We start from the raw sequence: 18,102 nt of genomic DNA, 5'->3' as shown, positions 1-18,102 counted from the left end.
ACACAGTGTGTCTGTGTGCCTGTGTGTGCATCAACATACAGCATGTTTGTGTGTCTCTGTATGTTTCTCTGTTTTGAATACATCTACCGTATTACTTTGACCTGATTAACTCAGTAAGACAATATAAGAGTAACAATATGATGTAACAAACCCACAAGTCCATGTTGTGCATCCCATAAAACAAGATGTTTTACGCTCACATCTTGATAACAAAAACTCTGATTGAATGTATGCTATTTATTATATTTTGGTCACCTTTATTAAACCATAAATTCCCATTGGTAATAAAAATGACAGGGCTTTACTGGATTACTAATCAAGCTGCATTTCAGTTTAATTCAAAATGCTGATGCACTTAATACTTACTGGCATGCAAATTAATTGAACAAATTGCTGCTCTAGCAGATGATCAGTTTAGCTACTCCATGCGTTATTGACAATATTTTCGATCATATATTTGTGAAAAATACCGGCCATTTATTATTGGCTGCTGATCAATCAAGGTGTTTACAAAAAACCCCACGTTGCTGTTCAACTTAAAGTAAATTAATTTGACTAAAACTGGATTAAAATGTTTTCAGTGTTCATTTTTCTAAGTCTAGACTGAAACAAAAAAGTTAAATGAATGACTCAAATAGGGCTGGGCATTGCTAAGAACTTCGCGATTCAATTCGATATCGATTGGATATTGATTTAAATGTTTTGATGTTGATTCAGTAAGAAGTAGAAATACACAAATGACCTGTTGACAATTTTTGATAATTATTTTCATGCCCATGTGAACATATGTGGTAGGTCACCTCAATTTTTTTAGCAATAAAACATCTGAAAATAAAAATTTGCACTATAATAACTTATTTGTGCATAAGGAGTACAAAAGTAAAAAAGATGCCAGTTCTGTATAAGCACTGAAAAAGTAAAGTGCATGTAAACTTTAATAATATTTCTTTCCTCTCGGAAATTGTGATAAACCTCACATAACATGGTTGTGGTTGGTTGTTGTTTGGTCGAGTGCAGCCTCCGTCCATACAACGCGAATCTCACGCAAAGTGACCCCCACTGGCCAGGAGGTGAATCGATTCAGAAGATTTGTTGAATCGATATTGAATTGAGGGGGGAAATATTGCGATGCATCGATTAATCGATATTTTTCCCCACCCCTAGACTCAAATGTGACTAATCTTTCTACATGTGAATATCACAGTTGTTATACATTAGGGACAGATCCAAGCAGTGAGATGTGAACACAACCGTGCTCGAGTTCAGGTTACTCCTCACCAAATAGTGCTGTAAATTCTAAACATCTGCTGTCTCTTCAAAAATTCGATGCTTTTCGTGCCAGGCACTGCCATATAACTGAGATCAGCTGATCTCACGTAAGCCCTTATCAGCTGTCGGCCAGCAGATTCCCTTTATGCATGCCATTGGCTAACTGCGCTCATGCTGTCATATTTAAACTGCTTTAGCCTGGCTTTGCTTCACTGCTCCCTCTGCAAGCTGCTTTTTGCAACCATCCTCCACCCCAGCTCCTCCTCCATGCTTTAATCAATGATGTTCCATTGTCATTGATGCCTGCTCTGCTCTGGTTCTCTCCCTGCCTCAGGTTTCCCTTGTAGGCACAGGAAGAGCAGGAACGTGTGCTGTTCCTGCTTGATGCTTTCCATATAGGCTCGTTGAGGGGCAGGGGGATCTCAGAACAGCCACACTTCCAAATATCAGCAATAAAAGCATATATTAACTGCTACTAAAGAGTAAAAATTGCTAAAATCTTGCAGGATGGACCCATTTCATCCTCTGAGCAGCATGGTAGATGTGAAAGAATGAAGAGTTTTGTAGCTGGCATCGTCAAAAAAGGCACTTATAGTGTCCAGCAGTATGGACCTCATTGTCCACATAGAGCATAAACCAATGTCAACTTGAGTGGATGCTTTGGTTGTCTCTTCTTCTTTGAAGGACCACCTTTGCACATACCGTATCCTTCCGCATTGACTATGCTCATGTGCTTGGGCATGGAGTGATGTGAAAGCAGACCAAAGGGAGAATTGTAGAGGGGAAGCAATTGCACTTGGCATTGAACTAAACAATCTTTCCTAAAGTGAAAACGGCCTGAAATAAAGACAGTGGTCCTGCTGCAGACTGCACATTTTTGACGGCTACTCTCACAGACTGTTCATCAGGTACCATGTGTCTCACAGAGGAAGTGCTGTTATTTGCTGGTGAAACGTATTTCCAGTTTTAGGTTTTTTCAAATCCAACTTTTTCATCGTTCTGGCAGTTAAATTTGTGGAATATCCACATTGCTAACATTACAGACTAAGACACATTTGATAAATGCAACAGAGGATAAGGTCAGAGGTCTAATCCAGGATCAAATTGTGTACAGACCTGTTTTGGACGTAGTTACACGAGCAGAGGCCCGCTTTAGCAATGTTAGCTTTAGCTAAAGCTGAGATATCTAGGCTAGCTACATAATAACATTATTACATAAGCCAATGTAAGCAACATGAGCTTTAGCGAATGTAGCTAAAGGTAACTTAGCTATGTTTGCAACGTAGTTCTTTTATGTATAGTTTAATTAGCCTTAGAAACATGAGTTAATTGAGATAATATAGATACATAGCTTATGTAGCTGCTTTGTGAGCTTAGCTTTAGCTACATAGGCTTGGTAGCTACGTAAGTGATGTAAACTACATTGCTGCATGAGCTACATAGTAGCAAATCAAGCTATGTAGGTTACGCTTGCTGAGTTACAGTCTTTTCATGGAGGATGTGATTTTTTCCTGTAAGCAGACTGTTTACTCTGCTTTTTTAAACATTTTGTAATCAGGTGTTGCAGATCAGGTTTTAACCTTATAACTTTTACCTCAAATGTTGTGTGAGAAAGATTTAGCCTGTATTTCCGTTCTGAGATTTAGGGCATCTCAGATGAACGGTGTGTGAGTGTGGCTGTATGAATGGTCTGCATCCAGACTGTCAAGGAAATAGTAGCCAAAACTAACGCTGTCCACTGCTGGTATTTTTTGAATTCCTGAAAACAGCGTGCTAGAGTGTTGCTCTGCCCATAGAGATTTTTTTTTATAATTCAAAGGTCAGCTGTCTCTACATCTGTTTCTCTGTAGATAAAAAAAATCACATCAGCATAGTTTCTGAATTCATGTACCAAGTCTACTCTGCAGGTGTTTGGATTTGAACCTACGCCTCTCTGCTCTTTTGTTGCCTCCCCCGCCTCACATCACCATCACCAGTGCAGTAGTCTGACAGACTAATTAGAGGTGTGATAAATATAGTTTGCTTCAGCCTCTGTGGTTTGTTGGGAAAGGATCACAGCAGTGGTTTCATGTTCCACGTGCAATAATACCTAACAATACACAGATGGTATGATTTGTATCAGCTAGTCTATTTAGGAAGTTTGTAGTTGATTTTTTTTTTTTTTTTCTTCAGAAAATTACTGCAACATTCATTTAACAAAAGCAACGGATGTCTGACAAAAGCAGTCAATGCCGTCTTACCGTAAGAGTTATATTTTTTAACCTAAATAAACATCAGTTATGAGGTATCTGGTGTGAAGAGTGATGCTACACTCCACAGATAACTATTTCTGGCATGTAGGCTGAGTCTTTGCAGAGACATGTTTAATGGCTTTCATAAAAAAGATCCATATTTGGGTGTAGCTGCTAACACCTGCTCTGCTGATGTAGTTCACTGCCCAAATTCATTTATTTAAAGGCTAAATATACTCTGAAGAACAAATAAGACAAGTTAAATAACTTTAATTCATCAAAGTAGTACAAACAATATTTACTTTGCTTGAAATTATTAACAGACTGAGGTGTAATTAAGAAAACATGTTTGTGATACGTGCAAGATATCTGCAAATATAACCTAAAAAATAAAAATGATTATTAGATTGCTTTAACGGGCCTATCAGAGACACATATTGCAAAACAATGTCAAGTCTAAAAATTCAGTTTGTATATTTTTTTAAAGACACTGTTGCTCCTCATCCTAAAAGTCTTTTCATATAGATATTTTAAGATCCAGTGCCTGGTTCAATTTATTTATCCTAAGTGACAGAAAGTGCACATTGAAAACAGTTAAGCTATTTTACTGTTACAAAACACAAACATTACCTAAATAATGTCTATTTTCTATATTGTACTGAGCTATGAAATGTATTATGAATCTGTGGCATCTGGGGCTTTGAGATTCAGCATTTTTAGGCATAAAATTAAAGTCATAAAAGGAAACTAAATTGAGTATTTTTTTTTTATGAGAATAGTTTTCTTAATATTACCTTGCAGAAAGAGTGCAAAACAGCTGGGTGCAGAATGGAGGGAAGCTTGTTGTAAGTAAAAGGGAGAAAAAGTTATCACATCATCAGTCAGCACCCTCTGTGTGGCTCAAGTGAAAAGTTAAGTTGCTATTATCAGTCTGTGTAAAAGCAAATTAACAGCTAAAAGTTTGAAAATAAGTATTCAGACATATTTGAAGAAATTACAAGTCAGTTCACATCTTAGTATTTCAGTTACAAATGGTAAATTGTTGAAGTGTTGAAGCATAAAGGCAGTGGGTGTATTTACCACAAAAGCCCTCCTATATGGGGGTTTCTAGGGCAGCTCGGGGCTGTACGTGACACAGATGGAGCAATAGACCACTAAGTGAATTTGTGTCTGTTCAGGAAGTACATAAGACTCTATAGTCAGGAACTGCAGAGCTCTACAACACTGTAAATGATGCACAGAGCAGATGCCCAGTTTGTAACCTTGCAAAGCAGTTGGACTGTGCAGATTCCATGTCTGTGACCAAGCAAATCCATCTTGCAAAGCTCCAGTCTGAAAACAATTGTGCCAGGTCTGAGGATGGACATAACCAATCAGCATCATTTGAGGAGAATGAGGCGGGGTTTAGTTGTACTAGAAGCCAGTAGAAATGGTTGCTTCCCATGTAGCAACTAGCCCGGATGTGGTGATGGTATAGCAGCAGTTTTATCAGAACTTGATCATATTTCTTTATTAAATTAAGGGCAAAGAACAGCACTGAAAGCTTTTTATAACAAAAAAGATGTTTTCGCTGTTCTTGACCTGCTCCGGCATGAGTTTTGGATATTCACAGACAGGTTCAGTTGTACTTTGAGCTGGTATTTACAATCCCTGCTGCTAGTTTAGAGATAAGCTTGGATGAAGCTGTAGTATAGAGGCAGTTTTATTTTTGCAGAACCACATTTCTTTATTAAAACAAGGGCAAAAAGCCACATCAAAAACCTCTCTTGGCAGAGAAAATGTTTTTCACATCTCCTGACCGGCTTTGGCATGAGTTTTATCCACCAACAAGCTGAAATGTTCATTAACCACAACAGTGCCTGTCTGTTGGGCTCAGGTTACAACAGGAGCTATGCAAGCCTGACAAAGTCATTTTGTCTCTGTAATGAATGTGACAGACAGAACATTTGTCCAATCACTTCTTAGTTTTCTTTTTGTAAACAACCTGCCTTCACCAAACACTTTGTATTTGAGGTTTTCCAGATGATTGCCATGCATTGGATATGTATAACAATCTGGCTTGTCAGGTTACCCAGTTTGAGGATACTGTATAAAAAATTAATGCTTGAAATGTTTTGTCCAAACCAAAACTAAGGACAAATGTGCACATCAAACAGGACTTTATGTCTGAATTATAACCTACTTCTTGTGTATTTACTGTTTACACAGTTGAAATCTGGTATTCTTTCTCTTACCATTGAGGTTGGTCGATTCAAAATTATTCCAAGAGCAAACAGACTGTTAGTTGAAATATTGCAGTGGTGTATATGCCTTTTTAAACCTGATGTGTTTAGGCTTGCTTATTTTGTCCCAAATGTATGGAAAAGAAGGTGAGATAGTGAGTTTAATTAATCTGGAGTTTGTCTTTATTTTCCACTTAAGTTCCATGACAATGAAAATATCTGCTGTACCCTTTGACCTGTAGGTTAAATTCTGGGAGCCATATAAGCTCATCCAGACTGGGAAAAGATTGTATTTATGGCACCAAAATAAAGTAAAATTCCTTAAAAAACTTGTAAAAAGGGGAGGAATTGCTCAGAAGTAATATAATTAAAACTTTTTCCCCCAATGTTGCGATTGCGATTTAATATCCGACTGTTCGTAGGTCAATCTTGTGTATTTTTTGACAGATTCAAGCAATAAATCATTCCATAAATAAGACCATGTGCATTGAAAACAATGTGTACTAAAGGATGAACCTTTGTAATGTTCGTTGTTGGGTCGGTGAATATGGATATATTCCGGTTAGAGAATAAGGTCAGGAGAGAGGATATATAGAGTCCAGATGTTTAATCATCCTTCACAAAACAGAGTGTGGTTTCTAAAGAACAAGAGAAATAATATGCATGTAACCAAATTAAACTTCCATAATGGAACACAACACTACATCCTAAATATGCAAGGTAAACTATCATACTAAGCAGAAAACATTTTAACAACAACTTACAGTCATCAAAGCAGCACAACAAGGGGATAAAAAACTCCAGTCTGCTCCTGTGGGCTCTGTCAGTGCTCTGCTGCTACTGAGCTGTGCTGCCGGAACTCTGGCTCCAGACGCTTAACAAGCTCAGTGCGTACGCCGGTCTCTGGCTGAGCTCTGTTTTCTCAGGGCGTACGCCACTGCTGTTAGAGCAGGCTTTCTCACACAATGAAATTATTTCAGAAGCAACAAATCCATAGTAGCATGAATCTGAATATAAGGGGTGCAACAAGCTTTAAGCTATAAAGGAGGCGGCTGGGGTGGAGGAGGTGAGGCTGGCTACCAGCTGATCGCAGCTGGGGTATGACTTTCGTGAAGTAACGCTACCCTTCATCAGTTTTAGTTAGAATAAACTTAATATTTTTGCTTATATTGCTAATGTGATGTCATTTGCTTTGTTTAAGGACATTAGCATTTTTATGTCACTCATTTTGATTAAGAAAAACATACATAAAAAAGAAGGATTTTTGTAAACCATTATAAAAAAATGACACTTTAATGTTTGCATAGTGTGCATAAAATCTCTGCTGCAAACAAAAGGATTTATTAAACTGGTATATTGACACATTTCAAGTTACAGAAATATTGCAACTTCTGCGATTTGTAAATTGCAGCAGGCCAAATTGCAATTCAGTCAAATTAGCGATTATTGCCCAGCCCTACTCAGAAGTTCTTATTCTTTTAAACACTCAATCGTAGCAGTCACTACTCATACCTAACCATAACAATTTTTGTGTACCTTACTGTAAAGTATTATGAATTATAAGAGCATTTCTGACAACTGGTGAAATATTATAGCTCTAGTTGTGTGGACAGTAAATCTGGTAAACAGTTATGATAAACATCAGTACTAACAGTATTGCCCTAAAACGTCCAATTGATAACATTACAATATCTGAGCAGGTGAAACTTCCCTGCTCTAGGTTCCTCTTCACCGTGAGCATACAGTAAGTGTTTATGGAGGGGAGGATAAAAAGTGGATGGGAAAGGAGCCCCCTGAGACATGTTAATCCAGACCATAATTAGTTTCATGTGACTTCATGTCTGATGGGGCGTGTGCTTGGCTCTCTCTCTAATGCCATCATGTGATCTTCATTTTTAAAGGAATTTGGTGAATTTCAAACACAAGCATCCACATTTGGTCAAACAGACCCACTAGTTTTAGATTATATCATTATAAATGCCTTGGAGAGGGGTTGCGGATCGCTTTGTGAGGGGTTTGTTGTTGATGTTTCACAATAAATTCTGTCAGAAGCTTGTTTCTAATGCATGTTTAGTTGTTGATACTGTACTTGTATGAATCATGATGAATTTCTGTGTAAATGGCTGTAATGTAACTGATATTACTCTCTTTTTTCCTTTCAGATTGCAGAGGCCTATTCACTCAAAGAAGACTGTATCCTTTCAAATACACAGCAGAAACTTTTTTTTAACTTTTACCCTTTATGAGATTAACCAGTCACTTGCATGTTCTATTCAAACCCTGACTGCACAAGACTGGCACATGTGACGACAGAAAAATAAGAAAATGTATGATTTTCAGTCTCTGTTGAGTACATTTCTGTCTAATATGATTGAAGAGGGTCTGTCTCATTGCTGCTTTCCATCATTTTATCCTCTCTCAGTCTCTGGGTATTCCCCACTCTTTGGATGAATGCCCTGAAGGCCTGAAGTAGGAGTTTTCCTCTGGCTCTGTTTGTGCCATTGGCATGGTAACAGCTGTAAGCTAGTTGTGCTGCAATGAGGATAGTGTGTCAGTGAGTGAGCATGTCAGGAAGAGGCCAGGGAGAAAACAAAACAGCTTAACATATGTGCTGGAAAGATTTGTGACGTAGAAACTAGAGGAAAATACTCTGTGTTTAGAGCAGCGGAGGCTGTTGATAAGAAGAAAGCAGTAAATGTTAATTGTTATGATTTTGAAGCTTAATTTTATAAACCTAAAGATGTTTATCATGACTGAAATTTGGCTTGGTGGTTCGTAACACAGTGGCTTAACAAACAACAAACCTAAATACCAGATATATTTTCACTTGATAAGTTCTTTAAAAAAAAAAGCTTCTTTTTTTTTTTTATTGAATGAAAGAAAAATTTTGTTCAGCTGGCTGCACTAACTGATGAGGAGAAAGCCTGGAAGCCTCTACAGAGTCTCATCAGAGAAAGAAAACCCAGAGAGGAGAAAGAGAGAGGCGGGTAGAGACAACATCAGTGCAACAATAGAGACAACAATGAAAAGATAGAGTCATAGCTTTAAAGATAAGATATGTAGAAGTTTTGCACTAAAATATCTATATTAGTCTAAAAGTGACTGTTTTTTATTCAGGTCTTGCATTGTCTAAAATATTTCCTAAAGTTTTCAAAGACAGAGAAACTCAAAATGTTTATTATTGCAAAAGAATGTGTCTTTTAATGGAGGCTGCCATAGGTTGTGAGTCCAATCATCCAAACTCACCTTCATAACGTGGAACAACCCCACACTCGGCATGTCCAGAGAGTTAAGACCAGCATTGTTTAGTGCAATCCACCTCTCTGACCTCTTCTCAATACTACTTCTAGTTTTGAATTGAAGACTGTTCAATAAAAAGACATCTCATAAGCTGTACTAGTATTACTTAACAGAAAAGTGGCGTTTTTGCTTTCTCTCATAAATTCTTTAAAATGAGAAAGAAATGCATGTCAAAGTGCACTTCCATATTTGTGCTTGAGGCGATGCCAGAGCGCATGCTCATCCTTGGATCCCAGCCTACGTGCACATTCTAGGACACTAACCTTTTTCACAAAAAATTCTTGGTAGGTGGTTGGACAAACAATCTGACTATCACATTCATTATGGGCAAGTAAGAGCAACAAGACAAAATGAGGTTGCACACATGTGCAACTCTGGTAGTAACGTGAGCTAGACAAGCAGATGATGCCATAGTTTTTGAGCAGTGGAGCTACTTTGTGGATAAAACTCGTGCTGAGGCTGGTTGAATTAAGTGCAATAACATCTCCTCTGCCAAGAGAAGCTTTCAGTGTGACTCTTTGCCCTTGCTGTAATAAAGAATTGTGGTCCTGTTGTGATAAAACTGCCACTACATTATGGCCATATCCAAGCTTGTCGCTCCACCAGCAGCCTACAGTACAACTAAATTCGCCTGTAACTGTCACAGACTCATGCAGAAGCAGGTTGGGAGAAGAGCGGAAACATTTTTTCTGTTGTGAAAAGCTTTCAGTGTTGCTCTTGTTTTAACAAAGAAATGTGGTTCAGTGGCTTCTACTACAACCAAACCCAGATCGTAGCTACCACGTCATTCTCCAAAAATGTTGATCCTAATTGGTCAGCTCTGTTCTCAGACCAAACACAACTGCTTCAGATTGGAGCTTTGCAAGATGGACCAGCTTGATGACAGACATGGAATCTGGTCAACCCATCTGCTTTTGAGAGGTTAGGTCTCTACTCCTCTCTTGGGATATTATTTTGGTTGAGAGCCCCTTGGAGGAGGAGTTTACATACTGTATTTTTAATGCCAATAGTAAGGTAAAGGCACACTGTGTTTGGTGTTAGCAGGAACAACAAATGATGATATAAACTGACATTTCTACAGTAACTTTAACACTATAATGATAATGAAAGGAGGGTCAGAATCTTAAGATTCCAGCTAATATAGATTGTTTGCAATGTTTTGCAGTGTTTTTGCTGGTTTTAGGGCATCTTTAGGTTTAGCAAGCCACTTCCATATATTCTCCAATATACAGCCAGTCACAGTGTGCTGCATCAAGCAGAAACAACTCCTGATCACACCTGGTACCTAGAACAGCACTATGAGCTCTTAAAGGGGCCTGATCACTAAGAGCTTTGCAGGTGAAGAGCACAGAGAAGTAATTGTGTAATTTCATGAGATAACTGGAACGGAAACTTTCATAAATCAGAGCTTTTTATCTGAGTCATTGTCTTTAACTGGTGATGCTACCAGACCAGTGGGCTATTCAGTTTCTGCAGCTGGAGAAGATCTACCATGAACGTCTGCTGTCCAATCTAGACACCCTGCAGGAAAACTGGGGTACTGCATGCACCTGTTTCTTTATGAAATATCACAGTTCTCATGAATTGTCTTTATTATTGAGAATACACAAGATATTATTTAATTTATTCATTCATAATGCACCTCTACATATGCCACCAGAGAGCAAGCTGAAGGAGAAGAGCCCTGAGAGCAGTTTACCTGATGAAACGGACTTCATCAATCAGAAACACATGGAGACCCTGAGCCAGATCTGCAGGACACACCTCAGGTAAACCACAACATTTCTCCCAAAACCTTTTTTTATTGATGAAGGGCAGAAACCTTAAAGCTATCTCGTTATTTTACTGTTACTGACTTCGGTCTTCGTCTCACATGCTGACACAGTGAGTAGTCACAGTCCAAGCTGGCACATTGATAATGCATTGAGATAAACTGAGAATAAAAAATACAGAGAAATTGTTTGGAAAAATTAATATCCTGACAGGATAAAAGAGATTTGTGCATGGTTGTGACTTCCATCAGAGACAGTCAAATACTTCAGGTCTGCTTGCCAGACGCTGTTTGTGTCCCACCTATCATGTGACTCTCCTGGTATGTTATTGCAGCCCACAGTCATTTGGGTGGATTTGATTTGAAGACTGGGAGGATATTTCAACTTTATATATGTTGAGTCACACCTAGTTTGACTTTTGTTTGTGTCTCTGTCCCTATCTGACTGTTTTTTCCTTCTTTGCTCATCTTCTTTTTTTTATTTGGCATTCCTCAGACCCTCGACCAATATAGGACAGGTGAGATATTTGAATAATCTCCTTTTTTAATCTCTGGTCATGTCAAACCAACATAGTTGATTGTTTTGTTCTCAATGTTTGATTCAACAGAACCCAGAAAATATAATCCAGATGGACATTCAGAGGACAAAGGAGACACTTCAGTCCAGCTTTAATGGTAAATATGTCATACTGCCTGTAGTTCTTATGAACCTGCTACTTAATGAATTTCCATGGAGCTAACTGCATGCTAACATGCTCACAATAATATTCACATGTTGATTATTAATAAGGAAAATATACAGTATATCATGATTGCCCTTTTACTTTAGCATGTAAGCATGCTAACGTGCTAATTCACATTCTACAACAAAGACATGTCTCAGGTTTTGTTTATATTTGGTCAAATAAAGGATAGTTGTTATATAGGGGGATGTTACCGTCCCCACATCTGTTGCTATGGAGGATTTTTTTAGACCTAAAGCAAAACACTGATTGCCTGAATCTAAGTAAATACAGGAATGAGACATTTACATATTTAAGATCTCATGGCCAGTTCAGTTTATTAATAAAAATGACTGAAATGAATACATCTATATGAACTACAACGGCAGTCGAACCCATCAGGAGAGGACTGCTTATTTTCTAGAGATGCCCTTATTTTTCAGGAACTGATAAATATCAGTTGATTTTTCTTAAAAACACACTTTTGGTACATCTAAAATAACACTGTGTCACCCATTGGAGTGACCAATCACCTATGGTTTATACTCTATAAAACATTGTGTGTGTGTGTGTGTGTGTGGTGTAGTGCAATTATAAAATGGAACAACAAGCCAGTAATTGTGAATCAGTTTAAACCAAAATGCATCTTTGAATTTGAGCTGCCTACTTGTCTGTTGCTGCTGTGGGTTTGTCAGATGATGAGCTTACTTGGGTAAAAAGTGCATAAAAAGATATCAAATGTTGGACCTGCCACTGTGGATGTAATCTTTAAAGTCTCTGAAAAGTCACCCGGGTTCCAGGCTTGCTAAAAAAGCTTCCATAAGAGCTATGGAGGCATGGGTAGTGTCACTAGAATAGCACAATGAGGCTTCAAGAGAAATAAAAATTAAGAGCATAAGGTTCATGTTTCAAAAGTAACAATGCATTTCTACCTCACACTTCTGATCAGGCCTTTGCCGACTTTGGTCAAAAGGAGGAAATTTCATTTTATATACGTCATTAATTACATGTGAAAAACATTTTTTCACTCTTATTTTGAAAGGTACCACACACATACTCTTGGCCCTACTGGCACTCAAAAGCACACTGGGCCTGACTTGCTCAAGGGCACTTTGTAGAGTTTGCACAGAAAGTATATCTGCACCTCTCTGTTAACCAGTCCCAATTTCCATATTTGGTCTGTAACAGGATTTAAAGTGGTGGCCCTCTGGTTTCCAATTCAAGTCCCTACAAACTCTGAAACTCATCATTCCTGAAAAACTGTGACTTGTACCTAGGACAGTACAACTACAGGGACTTTCTTGCTTTTTTCTTCTTTAAATGTCTGCTTTAGTCAATGGAAAAATGAAGATAAACAAATGAGTAAACGTTCCTTTACCTCCTTTAATCCTCTTTCAATCCTCCGATAACCTTCTAATCCACTCATGGACTTGTGTCTCTACACAAGGCCTCTGCATCATTACACTGTGATATCTAACACAGCAAGGATAGAGTGATAATCAGTAATCATTAACTAATGTCATTTGTTGTCCCACATGCCAGTCAACAAGGCAGAAACGACACAGCAGGATGAGGAACATCACGGCAGGAAGAGCTTAGATCCAGAACGTCCCTCAGCACGGACAGGCCACCAGGAAGGACATGAGGAGGAGGAAGGAGGAGAGGAGACATATGAGGAAGGACTTAAAGTAGATAATGAGGAGGAGACATGTGAAGAGACGCCGGAAGAGGAGGAGGTGAAGCTGGAGTGGCCGACAGGAGTCCCCCAGGCTTCAGACAAGGACCTGGCCAAGCTGTCCAACACAGAGGGGGTAGGAATGCATCTGAAGAACAGACATGCATGCATTCATTCCCAGATCATCTGTTTCTATTTCATATTTCCCTTTCAGCCTGAATAAACCTTAGCTGTATTGTTTTGGTTCTTTTCAGCTCTTTGTCTTTGCCGGGACACTCCCTAAAACGATCTCCATGGTCTCTTCATGAGATCATCACAGTCTTTATGTTCAATAAACTCCACCCATGCTCTCTGGTGTGGCCTGACACTCGGGATGGCCAGCTTGCCAAATGAGCTAGATTCCTGATCTAGGGCCTGAGCCAAGACATCGTGACCCGGCTCAGACACAGAGCTGGAAGGGCCTGGTACTTCCTGGAGGTGCAAATGTAATAAGAGCTATTCCAAACAAGCAGTGCAGGCTGAAGGCCTGTCATTGATGAGGTCAGGACCTTGGTTCTTGGTTATGTAATCCAGCAGAGGTTTGTTTAAGAGTTACGCCCTTATTTTGCAGTGCAACACATGCAGGTTTTAGAGTTTATAACTATGCTAGTTAATCTTTTTCCCCTCCTTTATTTTCAGTCACTGCATAAAACACGTTTTATCACTTAGATAGTAAAACATAGGATTTCCAGTGCTGGAATAAATAAATGTCAGTCATTCAGATCAGCAGAATAAAAACATACACTTAATTTTATGACCACCCCTCCTAAATTTAAAAGGGATGAAAGATTTTATTCAAGATAAAACATTTAAATTGTGAGCTTTGAATTCATTTGTCATTAAGGGCTGTATAAAGACAGAGAGAAATGTGAGCAAGACAGAGGGGACTAAGATAAAGGTTAACTTTGATATTGCAGAAAGTAAAGACTTTGTCTTTGGCTCTGCTGCAGCCATAAAAAGGCAGTATTTAACCTTAAATAGTACACTCATTGAAATACTTGAAAATTCTATATTTGAGCCCTAGATTCTAGAATATTACTGGTGAGTATCCTAATACTTCTGTCATATATATATATATATATATATATTTATATTTATATCCTGCTCAAGAATTGATGGTGATCAAAAGTCAAGGTTAACAAAGTGACCATGTGTGGGCCGCCCTTTATGGTTAAAAAAACAAACAAAAAACAAAAATCCATTAGATACATGCATATTAAGATGTTAATAATGGAAAATAACATATAGGAGCAGATCCACTAAAGAACAGCACGTTTTTTTACACATTTTTTAGCTGTAGTGTGGGAGGATATGGCAATGAAGATTGCTTTTCCATGGAGTTTGGGCAAAAGGGAAATCCATGCTAACTGCACACAAAACGTACATGAACTGCTCAACAGAGCAAACAGCACCATGTCCCATTAACATGTATGCAAATGAGGAGTAGGAGGAAGAATATTCAGAATTCAGCAGAAATTTGCTCCTCTGACATGGAAATCAGCCTCATTACAAATAACATCTAATCCAAAAAGACCAGCGCTAACTGCAACAGGCAGTAAAGTTTAACACCAAATGAAACCAGGCATTAAAATCAGTGCTATTTCTCTCTCCTCTTCGCTTCTCCTTTTGCCTCTTTCCACTTCAGTCTGTCCTTACTGTGTATTCCAAAATAAAGTCATTATCAACAACACGCTGTGGGACGGTATAAAACTCAGCATGAGCCACTTTCGAAAAAATATGTGGACTCTACTGCCATGTGTGCCTTTTTATTTCCTATTAAAAAGAAATAAATTATTTTGTTTGGAAAAATACATTCAAACAGAAAGTGAACTGAAGTATAAGAGTGGCAGTGGTGAGTTTGGAATGTAATTTATTTTACAGTATGTGATCAAGCATTAATATGGGACACCTTTAAATAAATCAAAGTTTACAGACAGGCTCTCCTCTTCACACTGTAGTTATAGGAAGTTTACCTGAATGTGATATAAATAGCTGTCTGCTATCACACCTGTTTGACTGTAAATTGTTTCTGCTTCTGCACAGCGAAACGACTCTGCTGCAGCATGGGCACAGTGCATGTTCGGCAATAAGATGTTTTGATTTCTTGCACAAAATGAGTCCAAGATATTTAATACTGCTGTCAGACAGAGCAGGATCAGCATAGGTAGATGTTTATTCTTTTGAAAGGGAGAGAACAAGTGCATATGGATGACAGAGGGATTGTCATTATCCACAAGGATTTGGTGAAAATTAACACGTTGCTCCTAAAATAATTTGATTTACCTGTAAAAGAGTGTAAAGAACACTGTAGCACCTAATAACAGGCTATTGCTGCTTCAAACAGCTGTGATGTGTGCAATCACACTGCACTGTTCATTATAATTATAATTAAAAAAAAAATGTGTGTTATTCTCTTTTTTCTGTCTCTGCCATTGTGGTGCTGGTAATCTTAATGCAGAGCTGCTGATATGCCACTTTGCCTGTGGAAAAACACACTAAGTGCACTGGGGTGGTAAAATTTAAAGCGTTTAGCGTCCCTATAAAAGTACAAATTCTTTAGTGGATTTGTGGCAAAAGAGGAGCTATTAGCAGGCGCGAATCTTGCACTAATAGTGCAGCCTTAAACACAGTGCACAAAATCTTAGTGGATCTGCCCACTAAGAGAGTCTAGTGAGTTTTTACTACCTTGTTTAAAAAGTTATTAAAATACAAAATATTTATTTTACAAGACAAGGTGAGGTTATCTTTAGTTTAATGAAGCTATTATACTGTTGTAAACTGACTCACATCACTTATATTTCCCAATTTATACCACAGATTTTCTTTATAAATCCACCAGAAAACATAAAAAGACACAAATATTTAATGTCTAAATGGAATTTAGGCATAAATAAGACTCACAGTAAAAGTAAAAAATGATGGAAATTACACAAGTATAATAAACTTGTTATAAGGTTATAAAACTGATGCTAGCTATGCAGCTACATTAACTACGTAGCTCCTTATCTACATAGCTTATGTAGCTAATGGAGCTTTTTAAGCTATGCTTGCTGCATTAGTATGATTTTGTTTACTCAGCTTTATCAAACATTTTGTAATCAGGTTTTGCACGTCAGGTTTTTAACTTTTAACGCTTGGTTAACCCTTAACCAAATCCTCAGCGTGTGTTTTATCTGATTTTATTTCAGAAGTTTTATCATGTATTTCTGCCCAGAGATGTATGGCATCTCAGATGAACAGTTTGCAGCCAGACCATCTTGGGAAAATTGTCCAATTTTAACCAGTTTAATAAAAAAGGCCAAATGCCAGATTTCCTATTGATTAGAGAATACAGGTCCAACAGTCAGGGCTGCACGGTGGCACAGGGGTTAGCGCTGTTGCCTCACAGCAAGAAGGTCCCTGGTTCGCTTACTGGTCAGGGCCTTTCTGTGTGGAGTTTGCATGTTCTCCCCATGCGTGCGTGGATCCTCTCCAGATACTCCGGCTTCCCCCCACCACCAAAGACATGCTCATTAGGTTAATTGATCCCTCTAAATTGGCTGTAGGTGTGAATGTGAGCAAGTCTGGTTGTCTGTCTCTTTGTGTCAGCCCTACTGTGCCCCTCCTCTTGCCCAATAACAGTTGGGATAGGCTGTATAGAAAAGATGGATGAAGGTCCAAGGGTCTTTTTTGTAGGTCCTATTTTACACATGCCTTAAAAATGTCATAATCCTGGTTGAATATGCTAGTTTACATTTTGTGGGGGATACCATTGAGTCATTTAGCCAGAACCCCTGACGAAACTTCTAATTTATCCTGTCCTTATGTCCACCAAAATTCATGGCAGTACAGATGTATTAAGTGGCTGAAAAAACGACTTCCTGTTTCTTGGCGAAAATGAATTTACAGAGCAACAGCTTTAGTTGCAAAGCCATGAGTTTTACAAGCTAACATTGGGGGGTGGATTTAAAGATAATCCACACTAACTACTGATATCATGCCTGCTGTTGTGAAATGGAGCATCTTTACAGTGCTTATTCACAACCACCCTGTATCTTAACATCTCTGGTACAGCACTTACTTCTGTGGTGGCATAAAAAAATCTTGTTTGGATTGAGCTCTTTGTAATCATGAAAGTCAAACATTAAATTATATTACACCTCTGGAAGGTGATGACCATTGCAAAGTTCAGCATGCTAGTATTGAGCTCAGTGAGTAATGTAGCTATAAACTAGAGCAGCAGATGAGGCTGACAGCTTGATAATTGTCTTCACTTCAGTAGTCAGCATATGACCGAGCTCTGTGTTGTGGTTTCTGCTTTGTGGCTGCTTTAGAGATTATGATCAGGTCAAAGGTTTCTTCATTAGGGTGGGGAGGAATTAAAGCTCTGCTAGAAAGCACTGACCTCTGTTGACTGTGCAGTGTAACTGGGTGAAAACATAGAATTCAAGATTAATTTCCCCTCAGTGTTATGTAGCTGAGCTTTTGGAGCTTTGTGTTTATTTCCTGAGTCTCACTCCCATGGCTCAGCTCCAGTTCATCTGAAATGCTTCTGGCCGTCTGCTGCTTTACTTTCCTTCTTTAAAATCGAATGTACTACCTGAATGGCCCAACATTTTCACTTACAGCTGACTGTGGAATATGGAGAAGGAATGAAATTTCATGAACTGTCTTGGCATCCATCACGGTACCACACTTGAAGTCACTGAGCTCTTCAGAACAACCCATTTATTATCACAAATGTTTGTAAATGTAGTCCTCATGGCAGATGCTTGATTTTATACACCTGTGGCAACAGGTCTGATTGAAACACCTAAATTCAATATTTAACAGGTGTAGCCAAATACTTTTGTCCATATAGTTTAGGCTTTAAACTACTTGATTTTAAATGTTT

General features: G+C 38.4%; 1 protein-coding gene across 1 annotated transcript in view; it reads left to right on the top strand.

Moving 5' to 3' along the window:
* Nucleotides 1-18,102, top strand: part of cnstb (consortin, connexin sorting protein b) — a 36,570-nt gene that overhangs the window by 14,989 nt on the left and 3,479 nt on the right. Inside the window, exons 4-9 of the mRNA XM_041804689.1 lie at nt 7,885-7,915; nt 10,473-10,559; nt 10,683-10,791; nt 11,290-11,311; nt 11,402-11,468; nt 13,058-13,326. Of these exons, the coding sequence (XP_041660623.1) occupies nt 7,885-7,915; nt 10,473-10,559; nt 10,683-10,791; nt 11,290-11,311; nt 11,402-11,468; nt 13,058-13,326 (585 nt within the window). The remainder of the gene's footprint in view (nt 1-7,884; nt 7,916-10,472; nt 10,560-10,682; nt 10,792-11,289; nt 11,312-11,401; nt 11,469-13,057; nt 13,327-18,102) is intronic.

The sequence above is a fragment of the Cheilinus undulatus genome, linkage group 14 (genome assembly GCF_018320785.1).
Source record: "Cheilinus undulatus linkage group 14, ASM1832078v1, whole genome shotgun sequence".
Taxonomy (NCBI): domain Eukaryota; kingdom Metazoa; phylum Chordata; class Actinopteri; order Labriformes; family Labridae; genus Cheilinus; species Cheilinus undulatus.
This window is presented reverse-complemented; position numbering and strand designations above follow the sequence as displayed.